The sequence below is a fragment of the Bombina bombina genome, chromosome 1 (genome assembly GCF_027579735.1).
Source record: "Bombina bombina isolate aBomBom1 chromosome 1, aBomBom1.pri, whole genome shotgun sequence".
In the NCBI taxonomy this organism is placed as follows: Eukaryota; Metazoa; Chordata; class Amphibia; order Anura; family Bombinatoridae; genus Bombina; species Bombina bombina.
Genome location: NC_069499.1, coordinates 1,446,211,209 through 1,446,224,038, shown reverse-complemented (window position 1 = coordinate 1,446,224,038; position 12,830 = coordinate 1,446,211,209). Strand labels below are relative to the sequence as shown.

Sequence of the window (12,830 nt, the reverse complement as noted above, 5' to 3'; positions counted from 1 at the left end):
AAATCATATGAGCACTTATTAAGTATCGAACACCATTTTTTACAGAAGTCTGGGTTTGACCTACCAATTGTGGGTACATTTTTAATACGAAAACCACGTGGTATGTTTCTATTGCGGTGATAGTTTGACAAATATACAGTGTGCAAATGGTGATCTACCTCTCTTTTCTGTAGGTTAAGTAGCTTGTGATAGACATCAAGTGGTATTTCCCCTCTCAGCTCACGCAAATCTGTATTCATCAGGATGCGTGCTGCATCTGCTTCAGTGAAAATAAAGGATTCTCTGTTACTATTATTGTCCCCTGTGTTTGAATAATCACTAGCTGTGGCCCCCAAGGTCTCCATGGGATATATCCCACGGTTATGGTCTCCTCCAAAGTCCAGTAATTTATCCCTAGGTCACCAGTAATTCAGTATATTAAGGTATTGTCTCTTTTCACACCGTGTGTGCACGATTATGCAAATTCTTACGATAGACAGTATCAAGCTATACGTAAGATATATTGATGATGTGTTTCTAGTGTGGCGAGGATCAGAGGAATCTTTGAAGAAATGGGTTGATACTCTTAACAATATTGACTCTACTATTCGCTTTAAGTACTCCTGTGATAGTAGAAGTATACCCTTTTTGGACTTAAATATCACAATTTCCACTGATGATGAGGGTTGTAAATTTTCCACCTCATTATACTCAAAGCCTACTGATAAAAACTCCTTACTGCTGTCCACAAGCTACCATCCGGGACATCAAAAAAGAGGGGTTGTCTGCTCTCAGCTCACGCGAGTGGTTCGCAATAATACACTGCCGGAGACAAGAAGGATCCAAGAGGAAGAAATGGTCAATAAACTGGAACAGCGAGGGTATGGACGAAAATTGATTAAAAAGGTACATACTGAATTGGCACAACAAGATCAAAAGTCACTGCTTCTGCCTCAGGGTGTGAAGAAAAATGTGGAAGATGTAAGTGATAACATCAATTTTGTAACAACGTTCAACCCCATATCCAAGATTTTGGCAGAGTCGGTAAAGAAGAACTGGGAAATTGTGAGCTCAGACAAGACTTTACCCTTTACACGTATGAAAGCCCCACGGATGGTATACAAAAGAGCACCCAATTTAAAGGATATTTTGGTCCACAATGACCCAACAAAGTGTTACGAGAAGGGGACATGGTTGGATGCAAAAAGGAAACTGGGATGCTACAGGTGTGGGGACTGCACTACGTGTAATAGTATGTTGACTGGGATGTACTTCCATCACCCACACACTGGGAGGAAGTATAAGATTCTACATAGGCTGTCATGCCTTAGTACTTACGTGATCTATGTACTGATGTGTCCGTGTTCCTTGATGTATGTGGGGAAAACATCTACCACCTTTCGTGAGAGGATGGCCAATCATCGCCATGCGATTAGGCTATCGATTGAGAAACGTGAGTCGGATCAACCAGTGGCTCGACATTTTCTCCAGGCAGGACACACAGCTGCAAGTCTAAGGACCATACTCATAGATCATGTGCCACCCCTACGGAGAGGGGGAGACAGGAATACCAAACTCCTCCAGGTGGAAACCTCCTGGATCTACCGATTGGATACAGTAGCTCCGAAAGGTCTAAATATACAACTGGATTTTAATGTTTTCCTTTGAGGGGATGTCTAGGATTGTTTGATCTAGGTCATTTCTTTTTCAGGGGACTGGATTATCCATTTGTATACAGTGGATGGGATAAGGACAGTACAAATCGAAGAATCTCCATGATGCAGTGTACTGTTGCAGACCTAAAAAAGTTTTCTACTTTACTTCATTAGGGATGAATGTTATTATTATAAGTTCCCTCACTAAATAATAACCCCATCTCTATACCATCTTTATATCATTATCTATAGAATAGTTGTTATGTCAATACAAAAAGTTGGGGGAATGATGAGTAAATATACGTTGTGTAAATATAGAACCCCCTAGATGAACATAACCGAGATGTTATAGATATAATAGATTTGGTATTAGGTCTACTATGTAAATAAGAAATATTAAGGGTCTCAGATAGTGTTTTTTTAGCACTTTTTATCATAAAATGTAGGTTAGTGGGTTTTTAGATCACATGTCTATAACTGTCAGTCCGGTGCTATCGGAGCTGCTAACTCCCAACATGTGCACAGCCTAAGTGTACTGCGTGTGTGTATATGACATCACGCAGGTGAAGCTATGGTAATTAGCCATGCGGCTGGGAAGGAGTAGTGATGTACGCAAGCGGGAGCGGCCTCCGTGACACCGGAAGTGACGTCAGCACATACAGGGATTTATAGGTAAGCGGTTGGGAATAGTTTTTAGGAGCCTTTTGGGACAAAAGAATTTTGGCAAATACCCATTGAAAAAGACACCAATTGGTGTCAAAACGTTTGGGAATGCTGTGATTTAATTGTTTGTGAAAAATAAACATCGATGATAAAGACCGGAGAGTGAAGCGTTTGTTTTTCTCCTTTGGGGTTGAACGTAGATCTATATATATATATATATATATATATATATATATATATATATATATATATATATATATATATAATGTTTTTTTGGGCACAATATATATCCATACCTATATATAAATATGATTATATATATGTATAGATATAAAGCAGTACAGACAAGCACTCCAGACCTACAGTTCAAATGTCCGGGGTGCAACAAAAGTAATACACAAACAATAACATAAAGTGCACTCACCAGGACTTTTAGAGAAGTTCTTTACTTGAAAGTGAATGTTTTCGGGGTTTAGCCCCTTCCTCAGACATACAAGTACATAGATATAGTCATATATACACAGGAATATCTATTAAAAATACTTAGAACATATTCACATATGTGAAGAATATTGGAATGTATCATATTTACAGTACAAACACAGTTAAACACTTTATTAAATATAAATATTGTATAAATATGTTTTCAGCTACTTGACTGCAAAGGATTCCAATGCACTCTCTCTCTATATATATCATGCAATATCTTAAGGAGTTTAATATATCTTGTTTAAGCAGAAAATGTTAGGTTTAATTCTAGCTGTAGAATACAGGCAAGATCTTTTGGCTGAAATTATTATTTATTTACTGTACATAACAAGTATGCATGTGATTCTATTAAGGTTTCTAATCTGTACTGTTTTCTTTTATAACCTCAAGAAAACTATTTAAAAATAAAATACTAGTACCACTAGAATTGTGATTTTCTTTAAAAAATATTACATTTTTGTTCTTTTTCTTATAGATACCCAAACTGCTCTGGACTCAATTAACCAAACAGCAATAACTGAATTTGTCCTGCTTGGCCTGACTGATGATGTGAATTCTATTTGTGATGTTTTTAATATTCTTTCAAGTGACCCTTACTGGAAATCTATCAATTCTTCTATTCATTATTTTAGATGCACATCTTCACACACCTATGTATTTTTTCTTGGGAAATCTATCGTTTTGTGATATTTGCTTCTCTTCTGTTACCGTGCCAAAAATGCTATATGATTTCATATTTCTCCAGAAGACCATTTCATTTTGTGGTTGCATCTCTCAAATACACTTTTTTCACTTATTTGGAAGTGCAGAAGCAACTCTTGTCACTGTGATGTCTTATGACCGCTATATTGCAATTATTAACCCTTTACGCTACACCCTCATAATGAATACTAAGGTTTGTATCATCCTGGCTTTTGGATCTTGGCTAACAGGGTTTTTGCACTCTTTACTACACACTATACTAACCGCAAAGCTTCCATTTTGTGGCCCTAATCTAGTTAATCATTTCTTTTGTGATGTTAAGCCGGTATTAAAGTTGGCCTGTACTGACACAAGTCTCAATTTAAAGCTTGTTACAATGATAACTGGATATTTAGCAACTGCGTCCTTTCTTTTAACACTTTTCCCTTACATTATAATTATAAGATATGTGTTGAAAATAAATACGGTAGAGGGCAGAAATCGTGCATTTTCTACCTGCAGTGCCCATTTCACCGTAGTTCTTCTGCTTTATGGGACTGCTATGTTCACATATTTGAGATCTACAACTCAAGACTCATTAAATCAAGACAGAGCGGCTGCAGTGCTGTTTACTGTGATAACCCCAGCACTAAACCCCATCATTTATACCTTAAGAAATAAGGAAATGAAGAGAGCAATCAAAAGGGTTTTACACTATGCAAAACTATAAGACTAACTGCTGTACCTCCTGTTGTCCAGCAAACTAAAGGAAAACTGAGTGATCAAACTTGCATCATATCAAAACAGAAACATAAAAAACAAACAATAAACAATTCTCTACTTACATATTAAAACAACAGCAAATAATTACTTCATTGTCATGTCTTTTTCATTTGATCATAATGACTGCTAATTATCTTTGTGAAATGTTTAAATACCCCACAAAGAAACGTAGTTAAATGCCTATACCTATAAAGTCATAGTGATAGATTATAGATAGATAGATAGATAGATGCTAGATAGATGATAGATAAATAGATATATAGATAGATGATAGAGAGATAGATAGATGATAGATAGATAAATAGATGATAGATATAGATAGATATAGATAGATAGATAGATAGATAAATAGATAGATAGAGATAATATGGAATGTCTATGTAATAACACTTTATGGGAAAACATCAAAGTCACAGATTAAAGACAACTTTAGTATTCCCAACAAAATAGAGTCTAGTACAGGCTGTGCACTAACCTAAGAAACCTATAGCAAAAATTATGAACAAATATGAAGGATATGAACTTGACTGACTGCTCCTATTAAATGGACTTCTCACAAAAGACAGAAAAGGCAATAATGTAGCTTATTACACACTTCTACATGAGTTCTTCAAATGACAGGAAAAATCCCACAGCATGCAGTACAATAAAACTGTCTATATAAGTACTGGGGAACAAAAAAGTCCCAGATGATGAGGAGAACAATAAAATATAACTTTTTTGTAGAAATATTGTTAAAGGGATACTAAACCTATTTTTTTTTCTTTCATGATTCAGATAGTGCTTGCAATTTTAAGAATTTTTAATTTACTCCTATTATCAAATTTTCTTTTTTCTCTTGCAATCTCTATTTTAAAAAGCACGAATGTCAGCTTAGGAGCTGGCCCAATTTTGATTGAGCACCCTGGATAACACTTGCTTATTCGTGGCTACATTTAGCCACCAATTAGCAAGTGCAACCGAGGTGCTGAACCAAAAATGTGCTGGCTCCTAAGTTTTGCATTCCTGCTTTTCAAATAAAGATACCAAGAGAAAGAAGAAGAATTGATAAAAGTAATACATTAGAAAGTAGCTTAATATTGCATGCTGTGTCTGAATCGTGGAAAAAACTGTGTTTATTATCCCTTTAAAATAAGTATATCAGCCATAGGGGCCTATTTATCAAAGGTCTTGCGGACCTGATCCGACAGTGTGGATCAGGTCCGCAAGACCTCGCTGAATGCGGAGAGCAATACGCTCTCCATATTTAGCATTGCACCAGCAGCTCACAAGAGCTGCTGGTGCAATGCCGCCCCCTGCAGACTCATGACCAATCGGCCGCCAGCAGGGGGTGTCAATCAACCCAATCGTACTCGATCAGAGTCTTTAAAACCGCTGCTTCATAACTGCTGTTTCTGGCGAGTCTGAAGTTCGGAGCTTGATAAATGGGCCCCATAGTCTTTAACTATGCAAGTTTTAATCGAATAAACAGAAATACACACAAGGGTTCAAATGCCTCATGTAATTTCCCTATAACACACACAAAACACGGAAATGGACTGCACTGTACAGCTGACTGTGGGTATCCTGGGCTTTTAGTGTTACAGTCATAGAGGATGTATACCCAGTCTTAGTTTGAGAGTCCAGTACATTTCTGTATTTTGTGTGTGTCTAGGAAAATTACATAAGGCCTGTGCACCCATGTTTGCATGTCAATCTGTTTGATTGAAAGAATGCATTGTGTGGCTTTAGGTTTTTGTGTATATATATATATTAAAAATCACTATACAGAGCAGCATGCATATTATTACTGTTTCTTATTACTGAATTACCTTTGGTGGGACGCAAAACGTTTGCTCCAGGGCATTCTGTTGAGCTGGGCATTCTGTTGTTGTCTGCTACTGTTTTCAAGTTTTAGAAATAAGCAGCTTTTTATAATTTTTATAATCTGTTTTGTATTATTTTTTAAATGATACGAATGTGTGCAATACTTAATGATCAAAATGGCCTATATATACTGGCACCCCTTTTTAAATGCATTGTTGCAATCTTGTGACCATTTCAAATGTTGCCGCTTATGTAAGTAATTATGAGTGAAAAAGAAAGGTACGATCCACACCAGCCAAGTTAAAATTACTGGATCTTTATTTAGAATATTTAAAAATGGAATGGAAAGCTCAAAAGCAAACAGAGTGAGCGCAGCACTGTGGCTTACGCGTTTCGGCTAGCAAGCCGTAGTCATAGCAGCAATCCATAATATCACTTGGTCGGACCATTCACTGATATCAATGGATTTGAGTTGGCCGGATAAACCCATAACATCATATCAATGGCGTCTAGATGATAACCTTTTAAAGGATATACAAATAAGACAATCTATATTAAACTCAATTGAAACATACTTTAGTATGAATAGTAGCGAAGACACCTCTCCAAGTAAATGGTGGGAAGCGCATAAAGCGGTAATCAGTGGTGAATTTATTAAACATAAAGCTAGAAAAAATCACTTTCTAAAGCAGAACATAAACATAAAAGAGACCCCTACAATAGACAACTAACTGAATCCCTTAAGGAGGCGAGAGAAAAGCTTAATGACTACATGGTTAGGGGTGCTCAACGCAGAGCTTTACAACTTAAAAAAGTGTTTTTCAATGGAGTTAATAAAGCCGGGAGATTACTAGCAAGATCTTTAAAAAAAAAAAGGACACTACAAACATATATTTCTAAAATAATAGCTAAACAAGGTAAACATAAAGTAGGAAGCTAGGATATCACTAAAGAATTTCAGAGATACTATCAACAGTTATATAACTTAGATAATCAAAATAAATAAAAAAAATTCTTAAAAGATAAAATGAATTATATTGAGGAGGCAAAAATACCGGTTATTTCCGAAACCCCCCAAAAAATGCTAGACAAGCCTTTTTCCCTACAGGAGATAACACAGACAATTAAAAATCTTGTTACAGGGAAAAGTCCAGGCCCAGACAGTTTTAGTTCAAATTATTATAAAACTTTTTCTGAGATTCTAGCCCCTAAACTTTGGTTTTTTTTTAATTCCCTTAGCTTAGAATCCTCCTTTTCAAAAGAAATGTTAGAAGCAAGGATAATAGTATTACCCAAACCAGATAAAGATCCTAGTGTTTTAGCAAATTATAGACCAATCTCGCTGTTGAACAATGATGTGAAAATATATGCTAAGCTTATATCCAATAGAATAAATAAAATACTACCTAACATCATAAATAATGATCAAGTAGGATTTGTCCCAAGAAGAGAAGCCAGAGACAACACCATTAAAGCATTGCATTTAATAAAATATGCTAAATTGAAAAAAATATCTTTAGTAACATTATCATTAGATGCCGAAAAGGCATTCAACCGGCTAGATTGGTCTTTTTGCAGTTTACACTTAAAAAATTTGGTTTTGGGGAAAATTTTAGACAATGCATATCCTATATATATAAGTCACCTTCTGCTAATATGAAAGTTAATGGAGTTCTCTCTGAATAATTTGAAATTTCCAACAGCACAAGACAAGGGTGTCCCCTGTCACCCTTGTTATTTGTGATATCCATGGAAATATTAGCTGCAAAAATACGCTCAGATAGAAATATTATATATAAAAATAGGGAACCAAGAATACAAAGTATCTTTATACGCAGATGATGTTCTATTAACAATAACTGAGCTGGTTAGGTCAATTTCAAATTTAGAACATTTAATACTCAAATTTAGAACCTTTAAATACTCAAATTTTCTAATTAATAAAAATAAATCGAAAGCAATCAAGATTTCATTATCAATGAGGGACTACCAAAAATGTAAAACACATAGATCATTCATATGGAAAGAAACCTCATTAAAATATCGGGGGGTACAATTAACATCAAATGATACCCAACTTTTCTCTGAGAATTACTCTAAATTATTAACAAATCTTCAAACGGATCACAAAACATGGCCAACAAAAACTCTTTCATGGTTAGACCGTATACATACAGTAAAAATTAATATTCTCCCACATATTTTATATATATTTTATATATTAAAAGACTCCTCTAATATTTCAACTACCCCATCTCCTTTACTTCCGATAACAACCAATGTGGAATTTTAAGGGGGACATATCTCCAGGCACCATAATCAACAAAAACAACATCATTCAATACCATTAATCCAATTTATAGAAAATGGTAAGCTCAAACCTCAACAGGAATTAATGAACCTGGCCAAAGGAATTTATGGTAATTGTTTAAAATATTTTCAAATGCATAACTTTCTGGAACGCCATCCAGAAAGAGGAAAACTAATTCGGCAATTAACACATTTTGAAAAAGTATGTCTTAACAAGACCCCCATTAAAAGTACCATCTCATTTAGTTATAAACTTCTCACTGTATCAGAGGATAGCATAAAATATAGATATATACAAAAATGGGAAATGGAGACAGAATGGCTAAATATATTTATAAATACAGCTAGGTCTTCCTCCTCTAATATACAAGAATTAAACTACAAAATCCTTACCAGATGGTATTTAACTCCGGCAAGACTATATAGTATTTACCCAAATGCCTCTAATCAATGCTGGAGAGGCTGCGGAATGATAGGAAATATGCAACATATATGGTGGGATTGCCCCATGGTTAAAAATGTTTGGGGTGAAATTTCTAGATGCATTCAAAAGATAATTGGGAAGGAAGAGTTTCAATTAGATATATATATATACCGCCTTACAAAATAAACCAATCAAGGGCATATGTAAAATAAGAGCCAAACTTATAATGTACATATTAAACGGAATAAAATTTACATTAGCTAGAAACTGGAAAAAAACATATGTCTCTGATAAAGAAATGGTATTTTCTAGAATTAATGAGCTTCTAATACTTGAAGAATATGCCTATTTCAAATCAAAGAGGGAACATGTATTCCAGATGATTAGTTTCTATTGGGAGGAATTTGTGAATAGAGACAAGAATAGGTAGTCAAATGAGACAGATATTACGAGGGGAGTGGAGGGAGGAGGGGGGTATCCCCTCCCCCCTTTTCCCCCCTCTTTTTTTTTTCTCTTTCTTATTGTTTCTGTTGTTTCTGGTGTGTAAAAGAGAGATATAGCCTATTAGGTACCATATTTGTATAGGTGTATACTTAAATCCTGCATAAGGCTATGTGTAAATGTATTATGTAAATGTATATGTTATGTTGTGTATAATAAAAAATGTCATAAAAATAAAAAAACACACTAACAAGCACGCATATCACAAGTTGAAAGTAAATGGTTTCACTTGAGCATAAACAACTTGGAATTGACAATAACAGATGAGTTAAAGGGGTTAATGGAGTGTGTGTTTTTATCAATTGTAAAGAATGTTGTTTATTAAGTATAAAAAACGTAATGTGATTTGAATATGGGCAGGGCAGGTATACTGGGCATGTCTGATCAACTTGTTTTAATATTTCAAACTTTTAGTGCCAGATTACAAGTAGCACTCTTAAATATTTGTAGCTCGTGCTCTTACGGCACTCAAAGTCAAAAGTTACCACACAAGCGAAAGACCAAGGTGAACTAACTTCAAGACTTCAGATATATCGACCAATATTATTTTTTTGTAAAATGTATATGAATATATATATATATATATATATATATACATACATTGTTTATACAGATACAGTATATAGTAATATCTATTTTAAAATTGAAAGAAGAACACATGAATTCAAAGTATTTATATCCAAAACACATTAAAACATGTTAAAAGCGAATACAAATGATAATACATATTTCAAGGTATTTGACTGGGAAGGACTAGAATTTTTTTATATATATATATATATATATATATATATATATATATGTGTAACACCTTTTTATTTAAATTACAGTGTAAAATAGGGGGCACACTCTAGTGTCAAATCAAAAGTAAGAATGGGGGTGCGTGTCCGGACAGCAACCATAGCGGGTTCAAAAATCAGGAGCTCTTAGTAAGATAACAATACTATTCTCATGCTACTACATCATTGAAGAATCTATATACCATATATCACTTTTTATATGATTGTGAGCTGAATGACAAGAAGATTGATGTATATATGACTACTTGAGCCGGAACCGGACTGTTGAGGCCTCTAGCAACAGACTACCCATGCGTCCTCAGTTCCCCTCCCCCCGTATATCCAGCATATTTGTTCTTGTTAAGAACTGTCAATACTAACAAAATATGATGGAGGATCTCTGTAATGAAGTGCGAGCTCTGCTAGCTAAATTAGAAAGTGTAATGCTTAACTGCTTTAATAGTCTGATGAACATAGTACAGTTTGGTTCTGAGAGTGAGGAGGTTCGTGCCATAGCAATGATGGAGCCAGAAGAGATGGCTGACCATTCTGTCCCCACACAGATCTCTGCAGACCAGATAGCCACAGGAAAAAGTGCTATCACTTTCCCACTACACCAGATGCGGAACACCTTATTCCCCCTGGTCTTTCATATATTGAAAGGAGCAGCCGGCCTCCGGGAGACAGCAGGGTGTGAATTGCCGATTGTAACAGAGAGCTCTAGAGGCGTAGAGGAAAAGTTGGCTCCAAACTCATGTTGCAACAGTATGCCCCATCTACTAGAAGTGTCTTGCTCAGTATACAGAATAATGTCTATGATGTCTTACTTAAAGAAACACAAGGGACTAACCTCTATAGCTTCATGGAGTTTGCGGCGCCCCAACCTGAATGTACATTGGTCACCACTTCAGAGACTATTACCAATTCCAAAGTTTGGAATACAGACCCTATCTGATGGATGCTCCATGTCTACTCCACCCTATGGGTTCCATTTTTGAAGTTATCAATGGTGAAAATCCTTAGATCCAGTAAATGTCTGATCATGGGATTTGTTTCTTGCTCATTACTTAATGAAGAAAGTTGGAGTGGGCTGAGAACTCTTGACTACTTTTATTCACAGTGTGCTTTGCTCAACCAACCTTGAGACTTTTTTTTTTTTTTACAATCGGAGCATCACCTTTGGATTTATTATACTTTGTTGTTATACGTTTGTATCATTGGGAATGCCTTAATTCCAGAGGCTCTTTTACTTGCTTTAAGTTGAAATACCTTCTCACATGTTTTTTTTAGACATTTTCTATAATTCTCTCTAAGAATGCATATGCTTAAAAAGTTTGTTTATTTATATATGTGATCGAGTTTATGTGCATCTTCAGTGGTAAGAGTACTCATGGTGTTGCCACATTATTTTTAATGCTGCAACATAGCCCTCCTCTCTAGAGATTGATTACCCCTTTGTCTGCGACTGAGAAATTAGGGATTTGATTCAGTTTAGCTAGCTTGATTTCTGTTTATAGAGTGGGGGGGCTCAGATGTCTCTTATAATCACTACCAAGTAACCCATCCTGATATTTGAGATCTATATAATTTACTCTCAACAACACTCTGGAGCCTTAAAGGGACACTGAACCCAATTTTTTGTTGTTTTGTGATTCAGATAGAGCATGCAATTTTAAGCATCTTTCTAAATACTCATATTATCAATTTTTCTTCATTCTCTTGCTATCTTTATTTGAAAAGGAAGGCATATAAGCTAAGGAGCCAGACAATTTTTTGGTTCAGACTATGGACAGCACTTGTTTATTGGTGGGTGAATCTATCCACCAATCAGCAAGAACAACCCAGGTTGTTCACCAAAAATAGGCTGACATCTAAATATACATTCTTGATTTTCAAATAAAGATACCAACATTATGAAACACATTTGATAATAGGAGTAAATTAGAAAGTTGCTTAAAATTGCATTCTCTATCTGAATTCAAAAGAAAAAAAAATTGTCTTCAGTGTCCCTTAAGTCTCATAATATTCTACTATTCAATGTTTGCAAAGTTTGCAGTTTTAGCATAGCTTATTCCCTTACCATAATAAATTTGTAACTGCCTTATTTTACTATACTACTCTGCCCTGTGCTCAATTGCTATAGGAGTATATTTGTATCCAATTGAGCAATGTATACTCTAATTCCCACTTTTATATAAACTTACCAGATGACTGACAATTTTAGGTAATATAGTTTGACCCTCTTCTCCACAGCATCCTAGATTATACTCTCTTGTTTGATTTTTTATAACTTTCTTTATGATGTTTACTAGTTTATATAGCCAACCTCACTCATTCAATACATATAGCCATAGGTTGAAGAGGGACCTCTATCATAACAGGAGGACGCCTATAAAAAACCTATCACAGTTATCATTATTCAGCTACCCACATGTCTTATATAATGATACCCTACAATCCTTACTTAGACTCATAAGTTTGGTCAGATCCAAAAGTGACCATCTATATCATCAGCCATTCTATAGGTTTCATCTATACTATAATACTTCAAGAGACAAACTATCTTGCATGCACAAACATATTTTATTCTCTTTATTACTATTATGCCTTATTATATTAGTAATCAAATTATTTCTACTAAGTGTCATTAGACCCAAAAGGGTCTCAGATATGCTTATCATGCCCCACCAGTTGTACCTAAATCAAAGGGTCCATAAGTGGCCAGCTAATTAGTCATCTATGAAAGCTTTCAAAATTGCA

General features: G+C 35.1%; 1 protein-coding gene across 1 annotated transcript; it reads left to right on the top strand.

Moving 5' to 3' along the window:
- The first annotated feature begins 456 nt into the window (after positions 1-456).
- LOC128666206 (olfactory receptor 12D2-like) lies at positions 457-4,197 on the top strand. The gene is given in 3 exon segments (XM_053720675.1): positions 457-1,231; positions 3,262-3,340; positions 3,342-4,197. Coding segments are annotated over 3 exon segments (1,710 nt in total).
- The last annotated feature ends 8,633 nt before the right edge of the window (positions 4,198-12,830 follow it).